The sequence below is a fragment of the Lichenostomus cassidix genome, unplaced genomic scaffold (assembly GCF_008360975.1).
Source record: "Lichenostomus cassidix isolate B80296 unplaced genomic scaffold, HeHo_3.0 HiC_scaffold_43, whole genome shotgun sequence".
Taxonomy (NCBI): domain Eukaryota; kingdom Metazoa; phylum Chordata; class Aves; order Passeriformes; family Meliphagidae; genus Lichenostomus; species Lichenostomus cassidix.
In genome coordinates this window covers 29,753-44,269 of record NW_028147635.1, presented here as the reverse complement: position 1 = coordinate 44,269, position 14,517 = coordinate 29,753, and the positions used below count along the sequence as shown (strand labels likewise).

The 14,517-nt window shown below is 56.0% G+C and overlaps 1 protein-coding gene and 1 pseudogene across 1 annotated transcript; one reads left to right on the top strand and one right to left on the bottom strand.

The window, feature by feature from the left end:
- Positions 1 to 1,066: 1,066 nt before the first annotated feature.
- LOC146421048 (uncharacterized) lies at positions 1,067 to 2,490 on the bottom strand. The gene is made up of 2 exons (XM_085047627.1): positions 2,406 to 2,490; positions 1,067 to 2,217 (listed from the first exon to the last, which is right to left on the bottom strand). Exons 1-2 carry the CDS (start codon positions 2,452 to 2,454, stop codon positions 1,211 to 1,213), a joined length of 1,056 nt encoding a protein of 351 aa, XP_084903753.1. The 5' UTR covers positions 2,455 to 2,490; the 3' UTR covers positions 1,067 to 1,210.
- A 2,691-nt stretch (positions 2,491 to 5,181) lies between these two features.
- On the top strand, positions 5,182 to 10,405 carry LOC146421047 (serine/threonine-protein kinase pim-1-like; annotated as a pseudogene).
- Positions 10,406 to 14,517: the final 4,112 nt, after the last annotated feature.

Sequence of the window (14,517 nt, the reverse complement as noted above, 5' to 3'; positions counted from 1 at the left end):
GAAGGGCTGGCAATGTTGCTGCTGCTCCTGCTGGGAGCCCCGGCTGGGCCAGGCTGGCACCCACTGCGCTGCGGCTCCTGCTGCTGCCAGAGCCGGGCGGGACTCGGGGACAGGGAATGGACACGGGGGGACAGCAAAGGCCTGGGGCTGCAGTGATGTTGGCGCTCAGGACAGTGCCAGCACAGAGCTTTGGACATGAGGGGTCATGAGAGACCATGCAAATCTTCAGCCCTGGCAGGAGGAAGTCCTGCCATGTCCCCAGGGCAGGGCAGCTGTGAGGTGCCACAAGTGCAGATGTGGTGCAGAGCAGGCTCAGAGCACCTCTGGGAGGGGATGAGACCCTTCCCCAACTCCAAACCACACCAAAATCACCATAAATAGGACTTTGCATCTTTAGAAGCCACTGGCAACTTGGAAGTGACTACAGCTCAATCCCACTGCAAGAAGGAAGGGAATCTTCCCAGTGAGCTGCCATCCAGCCCCTATTAACAATGGGTGGGATTTAGAAGTATAACACTAATAAATTATACAAACAAATATTAGTAACAACAAGAAATGAACCCCCAAATCCCAACACACAGCAGCACACCAAAAGAATGAACCTCCTTTTTCTTTATTGCCTCAAGGCTCATGAAAAATAATCCTGTTATATAATACCCCAAAACCCACTCAGGAACAGGTTTCCCCTCCCTTCATCATCCCCAACCTTTGGCTGTCTCAATCCAGACCCTGTTCCACAGTCCCAGTCGCCACCCCAACCCATCTCACCCTTCCTGGACATCAAGACCCCCTTCCCAAGCCCTATTTCCACCCTTCCACCCCTCCAATTCCCACCCCACCCATCCTGCCCCACCCAATGCCCATCTCACCCCTCCGGGACTGCATCCCACTTTGCCCAATCCCTTCCAGTGTCATTCCACACTGAGGAATGAGTCATTTTGGGCAGGGATTGAGCCATTTTGGGGTAAGACTGAATACTTTCCACTGGAATTGAGTGCTTTTCAAATTCTGGATGAACCCTCTTGACTTTTCAAAACCAAAATGGTGGAAGAAAGTGTACCAAATACCCCTGAAGCACCAAATCATCCAGAATAGCTCCCGAACACCAAACACCCCTCCCAAAGAGCAGTAAAACCATGAGGCTATAGGTAATAAGGCTGGAGCAGAAAACAAAGCTCTTCCTGCAGCTGGGGCTTGTGCAGGGCTTCTCTTACTGGTGGCTCCGTTGGTGTTTGGTCAAGTGAGAGCTCTGGGTGAAGCTCTTCCCACACTCGGGACACTCATAGGGTCTCTCCCCAGTGTGGATCCTCTGGTGGATGATCAGGTAGGAGCTCTGGCTGAAGCTCTTCCCACATTCCCCACAGTCATAAGGTCTCTCCCCAGTGGGGATGCACCGGTGGGTGACGAGGTGGGAGTTGAGCTTGAAGCCTTTCCTGCAGTCAGGGCAGCGGAAAGGCCTCTCCTCAGTGTGAATCCGCTCATGGAGGAGGAGAGCTGAGCTGGTTGGAAACCTCTTCCCACACTCGGGACACTTGTAGGGCCTCTCCCCAGTATGGATCCTCTGGTGGACAATCAGGTTGGAGCTCTGGGTGAAGCTCTTCCCACATTCCCCACACTCATAGGGCCGTTCCCCAGTGTGGATCCTCTGGTGGACAATCAGGTTGGAGCTCTGGGTGAAGCTCTTCCCACATTCCCCACACTCATAGGGCCGTTCCCCAGTGTGGATCCTCTGGTGGCAGATAAGGTGGGATCTCCTAGTGAAACTCATCCTACATTCCCCACACTCATAGGGACGTTTCTCACTGTGGATCATCTGGTGGCGGATCACGTGGGAGATCTGGTTGAAGCTCTTGCCACATTCCCCACACTCGTAGAGCCGTTCCCCAGTGTGGATCATCCGGTGGCGGATCAAATGAGAGCTTGTCCTGAAGCTCTTCCCACATTCCAAGCACTTGTACGGCTTCTCCCTGGTATGAAGCTGCTCATGGGCCACCTGCTCATAGCTCTGGCTTGATTGCCGGCCAGTTTCCTGGCACAGGGTGGGTCTTTTCTCCTCACAGCACCCTGGGCTCAGTTTGGAGCCACTCCTCGTGTGGGATCTCCGAGGCTTTTCCTCCCCACTGGACTCCTGTGCCATGGAGCTGTTCAAATCAGCCTCTTCCATGAGGATTTCCAGGGAGGATTTGTCCTCCCTGGTCTCCATTCCCAGCTCATTGCCTAGGAGATGAAGGACAAGGAGAGGATTTGGGATTTGCCTCCATGCCAGAGGGAAGGGGAAGGAGATCCCCCCAATCCCTTCTCAGCATGACAACAGCAGCAGCAGGGTTGTCCTGCAGCCAGGGGCAATGCAGGGCTGGGAGATGGAGGAGAAGAGAGCAGGAAAGGGGCAGTGACTTCCTCCTCACCTGCCTGGCTGTCCTGGGGCATCTTCTTCCTCACAGCCTCCTTCTCCATCCGGCCTAGGTTTCGGAATGGGAAATCCTGGTTGAGGGGAAAACAAGGGGTGACTTATTTTACATTGTGTTTGAAGGTCACCCTTTCTGATTGCATCTCTAGAAGTCATTGGGCATCAGAGGTCCATAAAACCCTCCAGATCACAAAGATTCAGCACCGAAAAACACTCCTAGCAGTTCCTCCTCTCTGGTCTGTCCACTTCAGGCTTCTGAGCCTCCCCCCTGGCAGGGTTGCTGGAGTCCTGTGTGTACTGGGGGTCCCCACTCTCCAGCATTCCCACTCTCCCCAGACTGCTGGGAGACGCAGGAATTCCAGGGGATCCCCCTCTCCAAGTTCCCCACTTTGGGGTTCTGAGGGTCTCCTCTCTCTGGGTTCCTGCTTAGGGGAGCCAAGGGTTTTGGGGATCCCAGAGATTCTCTCTCCCCTGTCTTTCTCTCTCTAGGCTACTGGGGTGTGGCTAGCACAGGTCTTTCTCGTGAGAACATTCCGCTGTGTTTTATAAACAAAGATAAAGTTTGGATGTTGTTGTTACAGTGTCTCGAGATTTGGACAGTTCAGGCCTGGCCAGTCAGGCCTAGGGGGAGGTTTCTGGCTGACCAATCTGGGTGACCTCTGAAAAGTCTATATATATGTTGGATTCAAATAATAAGGCGCCTTTTTCTATGCTATGCTGAGAATCCGGGTTTTCCTTCTCTGCTAGCGGCTCAACAGTGACACTGGGGCTCCTGGGGGTCCCCCCTGTGGTGGTCCCTGTTTCAGGGTCCCAGGGGTCCCCCCTCAAGGCTGCCAAGGGTCCCCCAGCTCCACTATTGCCCCTCTCCTTTCTCCCCTCCCACGGTTCTCCTGGAGGTCATAAAAACCAGTGTCCCACATCCCCCACTGGTCCCACATGGTCCCCATGTCACCCCAGGCAGAGCCCAACCCCCACCAATGGGGGCATCCTCATCCCCCTGCTCCCTGCCAGGGCTCTGCCAGTACCACCACTGAGATCCCCCAAAAATACCTCCTGGGGACCCACCAATGTTTTCCCAAGGGGCATTTTTGTAACCTGACTGAGGATTACTGGGCCCATGTTGGGAGGAAACTGTGGACACATTGGGAGCAACTGGAATCATACTGGGAGTAACTGGGATCATACTTTGGGCAACTGACTGAAAATGGGGTCATGCTGGAGGCAACTGGGAGTAACTGGGAAAGACTGGGATTATTCTGAGGGAACTAGAACCTTATTGGGGCAGCTGGGAGTGCCTGGGAATGACTACGAGCACGCTGAGGGACACTGTGATATACTGGGAGTGTCTGTAACCAAACTGGGCTGGCTGGAATCACACTGGGAAGAGTTGGGACCATGCTGGGGGCAACTGGGAGCAAGTGAGAGTGTCTGGGGACATACTGGGCATGACTGGGAACCTGCTGAGAGGGACTGGGACTATACCAGGGGCCACTGGGGGCAAGTGGGATCATACTGGGAGAAAATGGGAACAACTGGAACTATGCTGGGGCAACAGGGATCATACTGGGATCAGAGTGGAAGCAGCTGGCCTCATGCTGGGGGACACTGGGATCACACTCAGATGACTGGAATCTTACTGGGATTGACTGGGAGTGGCTGTGGGCAACTGGAATCATGCTGAAGGCAATTGGGAGGAAGTGGGAATGACTGCAGTCATGCTGGGGGGCAACTGGGATATACTGGGAGAGACAGGGAGACATGGGGATCACCCTAGAGGCTACTGGGGTCATGCTGGATTTGACAGGGAGCAACTGGGATCCCACTGGGGGCCACTGCCATCATACTGGGAGGGACTGGGATTGGACTGGGATTATAGTGTGTGACAATGGACCCTGACTGGGGTTTACTGGAAGCTACTAGGCCCATGCTGGGAGCCAATTGGGAGCCAATTGGGATACACTGGGAGCAACTGGAAATGACAGGGTGCATGCTGCTGACAACTGGGATGTACTGGCAGTGACTGGGATAACCCTGGGGGCAACTGAACCATGCTGGGGTAACTGGGAGTGCCTGGGAATGACTGTGAGAATGTTCAGGGCAACTGGGATATACCGGGAGTGCCTGAGACCATGCAGGTGGTGACTGGGACCATACTGGGACTAACTGGGAATGTGCTGGGGGGGAACTGTGACCATACTGGGGGTAACTGGGGGCAAGTGGGAGTGACTGGGGCGCTGCAGGGAGAGACTGCCATCATACTAGACTCATCCTGGGATACTACTGGGAGTGACTGTGACTATGCTAGCAGCAACTGGGAGAACTGGGGACACACTGGGCAAAAGAGGGAGGAACTGGGAGCAACTGGGACTGTGCTGGGAGCAAATTGCATCATAATAGGGTATGACTGGGACTGACTGGGCTCATACTGGGAGCAACAGGGATCCTAGAGGGAGTGAGGAAGTAAGCAGGATCATACTGGGAGTGATGAGGAAACTGGAACCACATGGGGCCAGGGGGGCAACTGGGCTCACACTGGGAGCAGCCACTTGCAGGACCTGGGAGTTCTGAACCCCTTTCCCGGCCATCCCGCCCCTCCAGCCCCCAGATTCCCCCGCCGGGTGTCCCAGCAATCCCAGGCATTCCCCCTCGCAGACTCCCTGCTCCGGGCTTCTGGGGGTCTCCTCTCCCTGGGGTTCTGAAGAGAAGGCGCGGCTCCCGCAGGTCCCCAAAACCGGTGTGTCCCCAATCCCGCCCCGCTCCGGCGCGGTCACCACATGGCCCCGGGCAGAGCTTGGAGGGCCCGGGCAGAGCCCAACCCCCACCGCGGGGAGACCCGCATCCCCCCGCCCCCCATCGGGGCTCTGCCGGCACCGCCACCGGGACCCCCAAAAACACCTCCCGGGGAACCCCCCATGTCCCCCCGAGGGGCATTTGCGGCTCGGCTTTGGAGTCCCGAAAACTCCAAACACCCCCACAAAAAACCCCAAACCCAGGGATTCCCCGGATATTTGGGGCGAGCTCCCCCTCCCCGCTCACCTGCGGGATGGGGGCGGCGATGGTCCAGGGGGGCTGCGAATTCAGGGAATCCCAGACCGAGTGGCTCCTTCCCGATCCTCCTTTGTCCTTTTTCCCTCCTCTTCCTCCCGCTCCTACCCCTCTGTCTCTCCCCCTCCTTCTCCGCCCTAATCCCACCTCCTTCTCCTCCTTCCCCCAATCCCTTCTCCGGCTCCTCCTACTACCATCTCTTCCCTCCCTCATTCTCCGAAGCCCCCACAGCCCGTGAGAGGTGCGGGGATGGAAGTGGGACAGTGGGGTGGTTTGGGGGGTTCTACCCACAATTACCCCGTTCTTCTCGTTTTTCCCACCACCTCTCTCCCTCCCTTCCCGCTCACCCCAGAGCTCCGTGCCCACAGCCGGGGGGACTCCCAGCGCCACCAGTGCCACCAGTAGGGCCCCAGCTGCCCCCACACGCTCTTGCCGTGCCCAGCGCCGGTTTTGCAGGTGCCCAGAGCCCCAAAGCAGCCCAAAGCGCTCTGCCCTGGGGGGTCCCCAAAGCGGCCCCGCCCCGCGCGGCACTGGCAGCACCAGTCCGGAGCTGTCCACCCTGGTCCATCCCGTGCTCAGCAGAGCATCCTGTGCTCTGTCAGCACTCTCTGCTCCTTCGGCAAGGATTTGGGTTTCATGCCAGGCACAGACACTGAACCTCACCCCAAACTGCCCCGGTGCCATTGCTGTCCCCTCGGCGCTGGGCAGCTGCTGTCCCAGGGGAAGCAGGGACACAAAGGAAGCCAAGTGCAGCCCAGCTGCCCGCGCTGATCCAGACGAGCCCCAGGGACAAGGTCCTGCAGAGCCACACGGAGCCCTCGGCTCCTGGCTGGGAACGGCTTGTGTTGTGGCTGCCCCAGCGGCCAGAGCGAGTCCTGGAGCTCCCCCAGCTCCTGCAGCAGGACCCAGGTTCCACCTGCTCTGCCAGGCCCTGGCCAGGGGCCAGCAGATCCACTGGCTCCATGCAAAGGGGGAAGAAAAGAAGGATGGATTGGATGCAGCCCCCAAGGACCTCGAGCAAATTGTTCAGGAACATCCACACCTTGACCTGATGTTTGCAAAGCTGCAGCTGGCAGTTCTGTGGTTCAGGAGAACCAGCACGGGAAGAGGAGACCTACAAGGAGCTGCAGGGGAAATGCCCTGAGTCTCAAAGGCTGTCACACTCCAAATCTCTGCTGGAGAAAGTTCTTCCTCTCCAGGAAGAGATCCCAGGATGAGGCTAAAGCAAAGTCTGTGACTGGTGACAAATTTCCTGTGCAGAGAGAGCAGAGCAGGGACTGCAGGTGGAGGCTGGGAGCCTGGGAAGGAGAAAGGGGTGGGGAAGGTGTTTTGTTAGGGTTTCTTTTAGTTCTCCTTCTCATACTGTGATTTGCGTGGAAATCAATTTCATTAATTTCCCTAGCTTGTGTCTGTTGTGCCCCTGACAGTGACCAGTGAGTGACCTCTCCCTGCCCTTATCCCAGCACACGAGCCTTTCCTCCTGAGTTCTGTGTCCTGCACCTGTGAGGAGAGTGACAGAGCAGCTTTGGTGGCACCAGGCACCCGGCCAGGGCCAGCGCAGCCCAATAATCCCTGCAACTCATTCCCTCCAGGAAAGGTTCTTGAAAAGAGCAAGCAGGACTGTGGAGAAGATTCCTGGAAAACTGAAACAGCTTTCCAGAAGTGAAATGAAAATGCAAAGAAACAATCTGAGATGTTTTCCTCTATTTATTTATGTGCTCTCCTTTTCCATGTTGCACTACTTCTCTATGCCATTAACTGCAAATGGATCTCACCTCGAAGATCTATGACTTAGCATGTTTTAGACTCTCTGTAATACCATGAGTTACACACAGTTTGTCTTTCCCCGTTCTGCTTGGAAAGCAATGCTGGAGACACAAGTGCAGTGCTTGGGTCAGGTATGAATTCTAGAGACAGGGAATGTGCTCTGCTAGTGTTTGACCCTCAGCAGGGACAATGCACAGAGCAGCCAAGGGGATTGCTGTGCCACTGTGCAGCAGTCAAGCCTCTGGATGTGGGCTGAACACGGCAAAGTTCCCGTGTTTGGACAGACTCAGGGGCTGCCCCCGGGGGCGCGCGGGGCTCGGCCGTGGGGCGCGCGGGGGCGAGCGGGGAACGGACAAACGGCCACTCGGACAAACGGCCACTCGGACTAACGGCCACTCGGACAAACGGCCACTCGGACTAACGGCCCCGGAGCTTCAGTTGCAGCAGCGGCAGCGGCGGCAGCGGCGAAAGAAGATTTTTGAGGACCCTCTCCTTCCCTTTATCCTGCTCCTCCTCTCCCTCTCCCCCTGTCCCACAGCCCCTCCCGGTGTCCCTTTCCCTGTGTCCCCTCCTTTCTCGCCCTCCCTCTCCCCCTTCCAGCCCGGGCCATGCCCCAGGCTCGCCCCGGGCCCCGGCAGGGGCTGCCCCCTCCCCGCCCCTGGGCGTCCCGCCGCGCTCTCGCCTCTGCCCGGCTCTGCCGGGCCTGGCTGTGGCGCTGCTGGGCGGGCATCAGTGGCTGGGTCTGGGGCGGCATCGCCACCCTTTGGCTCCGCCTGTCCCGAGCCTGGCCCCGGCCCCGACGCAGGGTCCAGTGCCGACCCCGACCACGGCCCCGGCCTCGACCCTGGCCCCAGCTTCGGCCCCAGCCCCGACCCTGGCCCCAGCTTCGGCCCCGACCCCAGCTCCGGCCCCGTTACCGGCTCTTCCCGGGGCCCGTGGAGGACACACACGGCGCGGCCGCTCCTGCCGCCTCCGCTGCGCCTTCCCCGGCCCGAGCTCCGCCGCTCGGCAGTCCGGCCGCCGGCCCCGAGCCGCCCGTGCCCTGTTCAGAGGGGGATGCCCGGCCCGGGGTGGTGCAGAGGCGGTCGGGGGCCGTGTGTGGCCCCAGGCCGAGCGGTGACGGCCGCGTGTCGCCCGCAGGGAAGGCGCAGGAGGCCCTGCAGGAGCGGTACCGGCTGGGTGCGCTGCTGGGCACAGGCGGGTTCGGCAGCGTCTACGCGGGGACGCGGCTAGCGGACGGCGCCCCGGTGAGTGGCGGGGCTGGCGGCGGGCGGAGGAGGAGGAGGAGAAGGAGGAGGAGGGTGGAGCTCGGCAGGGCGGGCGGCGAGCTGAGCCCGCTGCTCTCTCCTTCTCGCAGGTGGCCATCAAATGTGTACCGCGGAGCCGCATCCATCATTGGGGCGAGTTGGTGAGTGAGCGGGGCCAGCGGCAGAACCCGGGCCGTGCCGAGCGGGGATAAGCCGGGGCCCGGCAGGGTGGGAGCTGCCAGGACGCCTCGAGGGAGGTAGAGCGGGCGTGGGGTGAGCGGGGGGCGCAGAGCATCCCGGGCTGGGTGAGGGGTCCCAGAGCCCTGGCACGGCCTCAGCCCCACTGATGGCATCGTGTTCCTCCCGTAGCCCGATGGCACCCGTGCGCCCCTGGAGATCGTGCTGCTGCACAAGGTGTCCACTGGCTGTGCTGGTGTCATCCAGCTCCTGGAGTGGGTTGAGCTCCCCAACGACTACCTGTTGGTGCTGGAGCGTCCGGAGCGCTGTCAGGACCTGTCGGATTTCCTGGCGGAGCGGAGGTTCCTGCCGGAGGAGGAGGCACGGGGGATGTTCCGGCAGGTGCTGGAGGCTGTGCGGCACTGCACCAGCTGCGGGGTGCTGCACAGGGACATCAAGCCCGAGAACATCCTGCTCGACCTGGCCACCATGCAGCTGAAACTTATCGACTTTGGCTGTGGCACCTTCCTCCAAGACACAGCCTACACCCAATTTGCAGGTGAGCCTTCCCAGGGGATGCTCCTGGGCATCTCATGGTCCAGCCTGGGTGTAGCACCGGGGCTTCTCCTGTAGCTGCCAGGCATGGGATTAACTCTTCAGCCAAGTTACTTTTGGGTGGGGGTCGAAGGGGGAGCTTGCAGCCCTGTTGACCACCTTCACCACCCACTCTGCCCTTGGCTGGGCTGGGGCTGGGGCAGTCAGTCTGACAAAACCCCAATGAGTGTAGCAGTGAGGGGTGTCAGACCCCATGCCCCAGCCAGTTTGGTAGGCAGGCGAGGAAGGTCTTGGACTGCTCCACTCCCCTTGTTTGCCTTGGCTTGTAATTGTTTTTCGGGGGCAATGCAGGCAGGGATGAGAGTGGTTTTTCCCACCTCTGGGAATGGTTTTATTTTGCATGTCCTGGTTGGACCTCCCCAGGGCTTCTGCTGCCTCATTCCAACACCAGTGGCTTCTTTTCCAACCCCAAGTTTGTACACGAGTCACAGGTGCTGGCGAGAGGGCAGCAGGTCACCCTGTGTGCCACTGGTGCAGCCCCTGCATACCCAGGGATGTGGGGTGAGGCTCTGGGAGCAGCAGCATCCCCTGATGAACTCCATCTGTATTCCACAGGAACCCTGTCCTACAGCCCACCAGAGTGGATCCACCTCAAATGCTACAACGGTGGGGCAGCAACGATCTGGACCCTGGGCCTCCTGCTGTACCACCTGGTCGTCGGGAAGCACCCATTCAGGAGGGGCCAGGAGATCATCTGGGGGCGGATCTTGTTCCCACGACGGCTCTCTCAAGGTGGATCCTCACCTCTGTGGCACAGGGGGAGTACCAGTGCTGGGAGAGAGCAGCAGGCTCATGAGCATCCTCCTCTGGCAGCTGCTGAGGAGGAGGCACATGTCCTGCTCTCCTGCCCTCCTCCAAAACAGAGAATGCCTGGGGAAGTTTAGGCACAGTTCTAGCACACCCAGCATGGCCTGGGCATGGGAACTGGGAGGGAAAAGTGGACAGGAGCCTTCTCCAACTGACTGGAAGTTTCTGGTTTCTGTCCTCAGAGTGCCAAGATCTTATTAAGAGGTGCTTGTCCATGCAACCCATGGACAGGCCATCGCTGGAGGACCTCTTCAACGACCCTTGGATGCAGGATGTTCATCTGCCCTAGAAGATGGGAGAGATCCATGTGCACAGTTTGATCCAGGGGCCTGGGAGGTAACAGCTCCACACATCTTTTCCTGGTTCATTGTTGTCTGGGGCCCTGGCCAGAACACTGACAGCCTGGTGTGGCCCCCAGGGAAGGAGCAGGAGCCCCTGGAGATGCTGCACCAGGTGGAGCTGCAGCTGGAGACACCAAGGAGGACTTCAAGGATTGACAACCTCTTCCTTGACCTGGCGACATGCAAGCTGAAGATGATCAGCTTTAATCACTGTGGCACTTTCTTCAAAGACACACTCCACACCCAATTTGCAGGTGAGTTCAAAGCCAGGGGGATGCTCCCACATCTGTGCATTGCACAGCCTAGCTGGGCCCCAAAAGTTTTCCCCTTTGGCTGGGATGGAGGCAACTTCTTCAGTCATCTGCCAAGCTGCTCTTTGGCTCTGGGCAGCTGCTGAGGAAGTGGATCTGCCATGGCTGGCTGGAGGCTGGGCACATGTCCTGCCCTCCTGCTCTCCTCCCAAAGGCAGCAATGATGGGGAGGTTTGGGCACAGCTCTGAGCTCAGCCAGCATGGCCTGGGCACTGTGGGCAGTTGGGACAAGGGGGACAGGAGCCTTCAGCTGACGGGCAGTTTCTGGTTTCTCTCCTTCCAGCAGGGCTCTGCGGATGCTGAGGCTGCTCTGGGCTCTGCCAGGGCTCTGCTGGGGCTCAGCCCTGGGCACGGCTGGGCCTGCTCTGCCCTCCCATTGCTCTGACAGCTCTGCATCAGACGAGCCTGTTCTGAGCACACCGACGGAGCTTTCTGCTTGTGCAGGTGAGTGAGACTCTCCTGCAGGCCCAGAGATTGCAGTGAGGGATACACATCCAATTGGCAAGAACCCCAACACTCCACAGTCCCAGCTGAACGCCTGTATGTCCACAGCATGTTTTGTCTGTCCCACTCTTCATTCCTTTTGGGTTGGAATTGTGCAATTGCACTTTCTTCCTCCTCTAGAAATGCCACGAGTGAGCCAAACCTGGCGAGTGGGCTGTTGTTCCTAAGGCAGTGCAGTCTGGAGTTGGTGAATGAAGAATTTCCCTTCTCCACTTCCAAACCAGAGCAAAAAGCTGTAAGTGGGACTTTCGGTCTTTACGAAACTACTGACAATTTCAGAGGGAATGTACAGCTCATTCACAGAGTGAGAAGGAAGGGCATCTTCTAAAGGAGTTGGGGTTTGACAGAGTTTAGATTCCCGGTCCTGCTCGGAGCGGGCAGGGCGCAATCAATTTCCTAATACTTCAACCACAATTAAAAAAAACAATATTGGAAACAAACTCCAAAATCTTTAATAAAGGCTGCTGAGGTCAGTAAGATAGATCCATGCCATCAGCTCATTTACAAAGTAAATAACTGAGTTCTCTTTTACAAAAGATCAGTTGCCTTTTAATCCAAAGTTACAGAATGTTTTTTACTACACACCTGAGTTTTGTTTTTATCTTTCGTATTTCATGTGGTTTTTTCTTTCCCTTTTTTTTTCTTAAACCAGAAAATATGTCTTAAAAAAGAAATGTCCTTTGCACCTGGTTCTCGTGTGAAGCAGCTCCCTTCCCTCTGGCCCCAGGGCTTGGGGCACTGTCAGCATCTGCTGCTTCAGCCACTGTTTCTGCTGGCATTGAGAGCAACAACCAAACTGTGGCTGATCCCGAGGGAGCAGCAGCAGGGCCTGGAGCTGATCCCTGAGTCTGGGGCAGGGCTGGACAAATGACCCCACAGCAGCAGCACAGCAGCAGCAAATGGACCTGACTTTGAGCACAGCCCCTGCCACTCTTGCCTCCTGTTTGCAGTGGTGTCACAGCAGCCTGAGGCACCTGGGAGCCCTCAGTGCCAGCAGGGACTTGAGATGGCAGGCCCTGGGCTCCTGCAGGTTGTGCAAGGAACGGAGCTGGGCACTCCCTGTCCATATGGAGCTTGCAGATGGAAAAGGCTGCTGTGCCCAGGCAGCTCCAAGGGCAGAGAAATGAGGCTCTCGAGCACTTGATCTGGGCCAGTTCCACAGTCCTGGGCAGCAGCCAGCGAGCAGAGGGGGAACAGAGGGCACAGCAAGAGGGACAAAAGCAGTCAAGAGCAGGGACTGGAGAGAGCCAGACCTGGCAGAAGGAACAGCTGCTTCCTTGCACTCCTGAAGAAAGCTTTTGGCTGTTTCAGAGCACTGAAAGGCCTGAAGGGCAGAGAGGAGGTGACACCAAACAATGCTCCTGTTTTCACACCCTCCCCTCTCAGTGTCCCAGAAGGAATTGGATGAACTGTATTCTCTCCAACTCGTCTCGTTCAGCGTGAGCAACTTAGCACCAGGAGCTAAAGGGCCTGAAGCCTTCAGAGCTGACCAAGAGGGAACTTTCTGAGCAAACTAATGCTGCTAACATGGACCAGGCTGAATGGAGCAGATAGAATCCTGGAATTCTAGAATCCTTTCTGTTGGAAAACACCTCTGAGCTCATCAAGCCCAACCGCTCACCCAGCACTGTCAGCCCAGCACTAAACCACATCCCTGAAGTGCCAAGGCCTGAACAAGAGGCCTGACTGAGGCCTGAACAACAGGCCTGAGCCAAAGGTGACCTCTCCATGAACCTTCCAACCTAAGGTTATCTTTGTATCCACTCATTAACTAAATATGCATGATCATTAGCATTGTGATAGATGTATCTACTAATTAGTGAATCATGCATTTACCTTTCTGTATTTAGAAGCTAAACAAGGCCATGAAATCCAACATCTGGCCTGGTTTGGAGGTTTTTATGGTCAAAGTCAAATCTCTTGGTTCCTCCTTGAGCCCTGGCCAGGCTTTGGGAGAATGTAAATATATTATTAAAATATGTATGTGTATATATATACAAATTAATAATAATGTGAAATAATGCTGACAATATTAATTTGTTACATTTTGCTGCTCAGGGATGTAACACTAAATACCCTACAGAAAATGTTTGGCCAGGACCTGAACATCAGTGGGAAAATTGGCGAGTTTGTGTATAAGGAATAAAGGAGGATGGGATGAAACTGGCTATTTTTATAGCATTTTCTGATACTGTGATATGGAATGCTTTGTTACTGTGAGAAATAGAGTAATTAATGCTGCTGGGTTTTTCACATACCACACTATCCAGAAGCTGTAGGATTTGTGGAACGGATAGAGGGTTTGTTAAAAGAGCAGATGAAAATATGAGGAGATGGGAACATGTCCTGATGGAGAACCCCTTTCAGGTCCTCTCCAGAAGCTGCATGGCTGGACCTTTATGCATTAGATTTAATGAGGATAAATCAGAAGGAAATGAGAGTTATCAATACCAAAACAGCGATTCAGATTCCTCCAGGACACTTTGGTTTGATAACTGCTCACTAAAGGTTGGCCTTGCAAAGTGTTCGTGTCATGGGAGGAGTAATCAATACAAATAATCAAGAAGAAATTAAATTCTGGTTAACAATAGTGAACAAGATTGGATTATTCAATCCCATGACAGGGTAGCAAAATTATTGATATTGTAGTTTTAAAAACAATTGTGAAAAAAGGAGATCCACCTCAAATCAACCACTATTTGTGGAGATAAAGGGTTTTGATCCAGCAGTCCTAATAATGGAGCCAAGGTGTGGGTCCAGAGGCCAAATGGCCCTCCTGAGCCAGCTGAAGGAACAGCTCTGGGGAAAGACAACACAGTTTCAATCCTGAAACCTGGGCAAGAACAATGGGAATATGTCCCTGCAGCCAAGTGTTCTATGGGAGAACAAGTAGATGTTACAGGATGTTGTTTCACAGATCCTGCCAGACCAAATCTCCCTGTTTGCCCCAACGTTCCCTTTGGAAAATGCTCTGATCCACAGGGCTCCATGTGAAGGCTGATGTGACCCTGAGTGCCTTCCACAGGAATTCCAGCCAGGAGCCTGGAGCACCTCAAGGACTGGGACCTGGCAGCTCTCCAGCCAAAGGGGAAAGGATCCCACCAAGCCTTGTTACCCACAGACACTGCGGTGAAGCTGAACAGCAAAGGACCCTGGGGGCATTATTGTGGAATTAAAAAGGAGCCAGCTCCATGGACAATGGAATTATTGTTCCTGACCTGAATGAGATTGAGGAAAACGAATGAATAACCTTGTCACTAAAGTACTGCTTATGGCTGTAAATTGTATCTTGGTAG